General features: G+C 36.5%; 1 protein-coding gene across 1 annotated transcript; it reads left to right on the top strand.

Moving 5' to 3' along the window:
- The first annotated feature begins 2,371 nt into the window (after nt 1–2,371).
- LOC128982677 (uncharacterized) lies at nt 2,372–5,561 on the top strand. The gene is made up of 3 exons (XM_054401621.1): nt 2,372–2,656; nt 3,164–3,587; nt 4,285–5,561. Exons 1-2 carry the CDS (start codon nt 2,378–2,380, stop codon nt 3,407–3,409), a joined length of 525 nt encoding a protein of 174 aa, XP_054257596.1. The 5' UTR covers nt 2,372–2,377; the 3' UTR covers nt 3,410–3,587; nt 4,285–5,561.
- Nucleotides 5,562–7,910: the final 2,349 nt, after the last annotated feature.

Here is a 7,910-nt window from a genome sequence, read left to right as displayed (position 1 = left end):
AGGAACCGTTACGAGATCATTCGTTTATACTACCACCTTGCAGCAAACGATAAGATGAAATAGCTATTGAATGAGTTCCCTGAAGCACTCGTTTCATAAATATGAAGAGACATCTTGACATCGAATTTTCCCATTTTAAATATGTTACTATAAAATATTCATTTTTACTATTTACAGATGTATTCTTGCTATATTTTACTAACTACGAGTATTATTTTAATCACTTTGAAATGAAAGACTTTGAAATTCTTTTTATTTATATAGCACTGGCTTGAGATTTTCCTACAAACAAATATTTTAATAGTATAAGTTTAGAGATACTGTTTCTAAAATGCACAATGTTTAAATAAAAAAATATAATATTAAGTTATATGACACTAGTTAATACGATACAAGATTCCAATGTGGAGATGTACATTGTACAATGCGTTGTACAGTATTTTTAATTCATGTAGTTTGTGTATGCTTAATTCAATGCACATAACAAAACAAAACAACACTAAGCGAGAATAATGAATTAGGGTGTTACATGAGACGCCCATGAAAACTTTTGTTTAATTAAATCAACATTGAACTTTACTAAGGTTATAGAAATTCAAGCTAAATCTGAAACCATATAATTTAAGATAGTAAGCCTATAACGTTCCAGTTATTCCGTTAAACATGAAGAGTTTCCGTCCCATCTTTTCATTTAAAAACTATTTAAAATCAAACAATTCTACACATTTTTCATTTTGTATTTTGGATTAAAATTATTGACCTTTGAATTCTGAAGTACATTCAACCTCTTAAGACAAGATGTAACCGATTTCCTGTCCAATAAGAACTTGGTTAAATGAGTCTGTTTCCTCACTCAGTATTACTATGTTAACTATGTTAAAGTGCTTTGCAATAGGTTGGGTTTTCAGTTTGTCTTACCTAACAAATTGGTATATTCGAAAGGAAAGAGTAATCTAATTCCAATGAATAATTCAAATACCCCCGCCGCAGCAAACCTGCAGACTAAGCGAATTTCCATTTGACTGATTGGATTTACACTGAAATGTCTACTTAAAAATATAACATTTATTCCCGATTTAAATATAATTAGTTTAACAAGTACTTAGGTTTGCTGCATCAGGGAGGGTAAAACTGTTTTTTTTGTAAAATGTTAATAGTTAGTAAGAAATAAAAAATTTTTCCAAATTTGATCAAAATATTTTTATAAACAAGCAAACTACAACAGTTTACTTATCCTCCATAAGAATAACATGGGAATTTTAAATTTTCGATTTTTTTGAATTTTCTCCGTAACCATTAGGCGCATAATAATGCTTCAATATACTAAATTATTTGTGTTTTTAAGCTCTACAAAATGGTTTGGAAATAAATTGCTTAATTTTATGTTTTTTGGGTAAAAAATGGGAAAAACCTATTTTTACCCAATAAACCCCCCCTAAGTACTTAGGTTTGCTGCATCAGGGAGGGTAAAACTGTTTTTTTTTTTTTGTAAAATGTTAATAGTTAGTAAGAAATAAAAACATTTTCCAAATTTGATCAAAATATTTTCATAAACAAGCAAACTACAACAGTTTACTTATCCTCCATAAGAATAACATGGGAATTTTCAATTTTCAATTTTTTGGAATTTTCTCCGTAACCATTAGGCGCATAATAACGCTTCAATATACTAAATTATTTGTTTTTTTAAGCTCTACAAAATGGTTTGGAAATAAATTGCTTAATTTTATGTTTTTTGGGTAAAAAATGGGAAAAACCTATTTTTACCCCATAAAACCCCCCGTAAACACCCGTTCCCATGGTCCGATCATGCTGGATCGCGAACTCGTTCGAATAAACGTAGGTTTACACGTTTGTGCCAAATTTCATCAAAATCGGATCATTTTTGCTCGAGTTATCGTGCTGACGGACACATATATATGTATATATATATAAATATATAAATATATAAATATATATACGGTATATATATATATGAATTTGAACGGATGGTGTTTTTGGCCTCTAGGGACCTTAAAACGAAAAAAAAATCGGTCCCGCGTCCAGGTCTTACCATGAGTACTACGGTAATAGCTTATTCCCTATATGGGAAATTCGCTAAAACCAGCTACAACTTAAAAATGGGAATGTAAGGCCTAGTTCTATTTATAGTCAAATCTAGAACTTTACGATATGTAAACCAACAATCCGTTGGGGGTTTTTCCTAGATTGTTCACTACAAATAAGCATAACGACTCCTACCACCTATGTGGGGCTTACAATATACTGTAACAAACTAACGACGAGTGCCAGAGTGAACCGGTCAACAAAGCGCTGCGATTATCCAATTCAGACGTGAGTGGCTCAACAGATGTAGTCCGCCTCTCAAGCCCCAGTCATGACACAGTCTCACATGTCGCTGCTGGGAGCTGACGACCAGCAGAGCCTACTGGAGTCGGACCACCATCACCATCGCGACCAGCTGAACACATTCAAACTATTTGTAAGTGACGTGTTGAAGAACCATTTGAAAGTGTTCATAGCTGTTTGTGATGTTTTCTGCGTCATCACCTTCACATCGGTGATCCTCATAGTGAACGCTTGGAACTGCGTGGACTCGGCAGTTGGCGAGGACCAGGAACTCAGCTGGTGTGAGCCATACAAGCCTGTGGACAAGGTGACGTACCTCTAACGCAAGCACACACTAGTGTAGTAATCATGAAACAAATTAAAAGTAAATTTTAAATAGAACAAAAATACCAGGAATGATACATAGAGGAATGCTAAAACATTGTTGGTTATAAGTATCCACTCTGAAATTTGAATTTCAGATTAGCTGCAGTCATACAACCATACAAATACACTCCAATTACACAACACAACTCAGTTGTAAGGCATGAACTACACGCTTTATAAGCTTGTATGTTGAGTGTATCGGCAAATGTCAAACCTTGACACATACAGGGTGTACTAGTTTTATTGAGACCCAGATGTAAAGAGATTGAATTCAGAAATTAAGATCGTAAACGGTATTAAAACTAGATCAACTGTCTCAAATGGAATCAAACCGTGTTAATAGTAGATTTTTTTAAAGTGTGGATGTATTTTCTGGACTGCTGGAGTATCTAACAGTAAAATTACAACTGTTTACAAGATAGAAAGTAAATCTCAAGACATTTCATAGGTGATTGTGGATCTAAGTTTTGACCTGCTAGTACACTGTGACTCCCCCAAGTCTTGTGTTGCTTGGGCAGAGCTCCAAGGCGGCCAGTACAACTTCATCCTGGGTGACGAGGAGTTGGTGTACGTGGGACGAGGGTACCAATGTGAGGGCGGTGGAGTGTTGAAACTACAGATGCTCGTCACAAGGTTCACCTGGGACCCCAGCCAGCCTGCTTACAGAATACCTCACGAGGTCGCACTGAGGTAAATGTATGTTAGAAGAACTAGTGTACCAAACCTTACACGTACATACACATACATGTTGTAGTAGGTCGAGGGTACCAATGTGAGGGCGGTGGAGTGTTGAAACTACAGATGCTCGTCACAAGGTTCACCTGGGACCCCAGCCAGCCTGCTTACAGAATACCTCACGAGGTCGCACTGAGGTAAATGTATGTTAGAAGAACTAGTGTACCAAACCTTACACGTACATACACATACATGTTGTAGTAGGTCGATGGTATCAATGTGAGAGCGGTGGAGTTTTGAAGCTACAGAATGTGCTCATCACAAGGTTCACCTGGGACCCCAGCCAGCCTGCTTACAGAATACCTCAAACGGTTGCCCTGAGGTATAATTTAAATGTTAGAGAATCTATATACGTAGGACGAGTAAACTAATGTTTCAGGGTATAGTTAGGACGAGTGTACCAGCACAGAGGATGACAATTGAGGCTGTAGCTGCTAAACGGGCCTATCTCGAAAACTGATGTTTTGAGATAAGGAAGGAAGAAGGAAGTAAAATAGCGAATCTCATTTATAAGGGCCCATCTCGACTTAGGCCCCTTTAACAGCTACAGCCTCTATTGTTGGAAATATTGTCCCAGTGTTTTGTCAACATACATTTTACTGAAATCGTACTACAAGTGTATGTGCATGCCTTCGTTTGCATTCTTTTTACTGATGCCTAAAGTTGCTGCATTAGTTTTTATTTCTGTGTTAATCTGCGTAACTTTAACTGGCTACTGAGGGAAATATCCCTGAAATGATCTCCATCAGAAGTATGTGCATAGTTAGATTATAAATTTGCCATAATTGACTATAAGTACGTTACTACAATAACTTTTCTCTTGCGTGTGACTAGGTACGGAGAAGTGATATCGGAGGGGCTGCGCTGTGGTAAGCTATCTCCTCACTTTACGGTTAGTGTTTCCTGCGGTGTGTACGGTCCCTGGTGCAACGCTACTTACATGAGGGACCAGTTCCCCTGGACCGACGTGACCTCCCTCGCTCTGCAGCGGTCCCGCCCCCTCGCCCCCTGGTACGAGCCTCCTCTGCAGCATGATCACCCCTATCTGTCCTTCGACGTCGACAGAGTCTACGACAGACACCACACTCTCACTGTCTGCAACCGTACAGTAATGGGCATGTAAATCCATGCTGCAATTGTACTTTACTAACATGTCGTTATGCTGTTTCTCACAACTAATTATTAACTCATTATATACACGGAGTAATGGAAAAGCAAACTTCCAATATTTCTTTAGACTTCAAAATGTATCATAGTTTTTAGAAGATTTTTATAGTCTTTTTGAAACTATTGATTCTTTTTGATTATCATTCCTAACTTTATTTCACTATAGTGGAATCGCCTTTAATAACTGACGCTATTAAAACACATCTGTTGATTTATATAGCCTTTTGCTGCAAACATGTACTGTACAGTACCTAAACCGAGAAATGTCGAGATGCTATATTTGAATGAAGTTCAGTATTCAGTAAAGTCTAATATGAAAAACTGCTTCTTATATATGAAATTTTGTATAAGCTAGTAGAAATATCCTTAAATAAAATGTTTTTGCATTTACCAATTATAGTGGTTTTGGTATAATTCAGAGTAGTGATCAATAAAGTCTAATTCAAATTACAAATTTATCCCATATTTTCCTTCAATTCTGAAAGGAAAATTAAAGTTGTGTTAGAAGTTGTCAGTTTGCTAATACAGGAATTTGTAACAGCTGCTAAATGTTTTATACTCTTTGCAGTTGTTGTTTTCATTGCTAAGATTGAGTTATTATTTAAATGTTCATGATTCATAATGTACATTATTCATGTACATGATTCATTCACAAAATGCATGTATTGTTGTGATTTTTTTATTGAATATTTAAAGCTTGTGTTAAAGAGTAATAGCTCTCTGATTAATCGTTTTAATGGTTTTTACTAACTTATATAGAATTTAAATCTAAATGTTAAGTGAATACAAACTGCGTGGCTACATTAAAGGGTGCATTATGCAGATCATCTTGACATTATGTGACAAACATAAAATTACACATTGTAGACAATGTTACATGTTACAGACCTAAATTCAGTTTTAATTTTTATTGTTACAGACCTAAATTCAGTTATCTTAAAATATTCTTGCCTCGGTTTGTTCAGGTCGGAGGAGGGGGGGGGGAGTAAGAGAAAACAAAGGTTAGGTTGGATACAATGTATAATATGCAGTTTGAGATTATAAACCCTACAAAATAATTAAATAAAATACCCTTGGAACAATTTATAAAGTTATATCCGACTACCACAGAGAAAACTTAATTAAAATTTATAATATACAAAAGTTCTCCGGCTGTACTGTAGACACCTATTTACACAATTTACTCCACAAAATCCAATAGTCTGTGGCACTATGCAGGGACGCTGAAGTGAGATCGCACAGCAATAAATAAAAGTATAAGTCTGTCTACCTTGGTTTGATGATCTAGGAAGTCCTTGGGTTAACTCGTTACCAGTTTGGGTTATAATTATTGAATCCAACTCGTATTAGTGCATTTCAGCTTCATTTACATGAATAGAGCGAGACATGAGATCCTTTGTAGGCTATACTGTACATAAGAAGCCCTAAGGCTTCTGCAATATTTTTTTGTGTTATTCAGTAAGTTAAGATGATCCTGTATGAAAATGATTGTAACAAAACTCAGATTTTGTCAATTATAATATTAATAGACAAATTTAACTGCACTGTACTCCGAACCAAAATATGTGAACTAATACTGACTAAATAACAAATCTTCAATAATTATTGGACATAAATCCCCACAACGGGCAAGTAAAACTATGATCCAACAAGTAAATATCCTGCTACTCAGAATTCAGAGTTAGAACTAGACACAGAATGGAAGAGTACAGAAGGGGTTTGGGGGGAGGGGAAAGGGGAGAGGTATTGTAGCTGATCGGACATGAAAGAGATAAGGAATGCACCTGAAATCCAAGGTCTCTTTGTCTATCTTTCCTGTTTCCAACATATTTTCCTAAATTCAAGCTACCTTAAATTTCTCTACAAATAATACGTAGCTAAATAAATATATTTTTGAATTTTTCTTGTTTATATATTTTTTTTTTGTATTTTCTTCCAATAAAATAAAATGTCACAATCCCACCCTTCCTTAAAAGACGAAGGCGCCTCTCTATGGTGATCTTCATGTCTAGGGTTCGTCAGGTAGTCTATCGGTGCTAACGTAGGGTCTCAAGTCTTCGATGTGCCATCTTCCAATATTCTGCCCATTTGTGTCGGCTAGTTCATAAATCAGAGGTGATATTTTCCGGTTGATTACATAAGGTCCGCAATATCTAGGAGCAAATTTTTCAATGATCTCCTTTTCTTTGTTTGACTGGGTAAATTTTCTTTTCCAAACGACGTCTCCTTCCTGAAACTCCATGTGTCGTCTCCTCAGGTTGTATTGGCGGGCACTCCTCACATAAGCCATGGCTAATCTCTGTTTAACTTTTTCATGGACGTTCTTTAGTTCTCTAAGACGGCTCTGATCTTGAAGTGTCTCTGGGTTTGCAGATTCTAAATTTTCTTCTAGTGGCTGCGTTATTTCTCGTCCAAAAACTAGACTGGCTGGAGTGTATCCTGTGACTTCACTTTTAGCAGTGCGAAGGGCAAATGCAAGTTTTGGAAGACAATCATCCCATTTCTTGTGAAAATCTCCAACATAAGAACGGATCATTGTGATTAATGTCCTGTTGTACCTTTCAGTCGGGTTCGCTTGAGCGTGTCTCCTAGCATTGAAGAACATTTTAACCTGGTAAGAAGCACAAAGGTTTCTTGTTGATGCTCCTATAAACTCAGGTCCGTTGTCTGAAATAAGAGCACGGGGTATTCCAAATATTAGAAAAACTCCTTCTTCCAGATGCTGGGCGATTAATTTTGATGATAGAGATCTTAATGGAAAGAGTAGTGTAAACTTAGAAAACAGATCGGTCACAACTAAAATGTACTTGAATCCTCTTGACGTACGTGGAAGTGGTCCGATGACATCTGCAGATAGGATTTCAAATGGTGATGAGGGGAGACGGGGGTTCCCCATAAGTCCTACAGGTTTCTTCTGTTCAGGTTTTGAGACTTGACATGTAAGGCAGTTCCTCACATACGATGCCACGTCAGCTTTCATCTTAGGCCAATAATACAATTGTGATGCACGATTATATGTTTTATAGAACCCAAGGTGGCCTGCACATTGGTCATCATGACATTCTCGATACACTTCATGTCGAGAATCCTTTGGAACAACAAGTTTCCACTCAAAGCGGCGATCAATTTCTGGTTGTCTTGGCCTAATGTATTTGTAGAGGTTATTTCCTTTAACCTGCCATGAAGGGTACTTTTCGGGATAATTTAAAACACTATCAAACATTTTCTGGAACCAACGATCTTTAGTATCTTGCTTTACTTCAATCAAAGCTAAGTCAATTTCTTCTTCTTGA

The sequence above is a fragment of the Macrosteles quadrilineatus genome, unplaced genomic scaffold (assembly GCF_028750875.1).
Source record: "Macrosteles quadrilineatus isolate MER2022 unplaced genomic scaffold, UCM_ALF_1.0 Scaffold_1__1_contigs__length_201487025, whole genome shotgun sequence".
Lineage (NCBI taxonomy): Eukaryota > Metazoa > Arthropoda > Insecta > Hemiptera > Cicadellidae > Macrosteles > Macrosteles quadrilineatus.
This window is presented reverse-complemented; position numbering and strand designations above follow the sequence as displayed.

Bases quoted from the DNA above. Each gene is read 5' to 3' on its own strand.
- LOC128982677 (XM_054401621.1), top strand. From the start codon at position 2,378: ATGACACAGTCTCACATGTCGCTGCTGGGAGCTGACGACCAGCAGAGC. The intron at 2,657-3,163 runs GTGACGTACCTC...GACATTTCATAG, and splicing joins CATACAAGCCTGTGGACAAG to GTGATTGTGGATCTAAGTTT.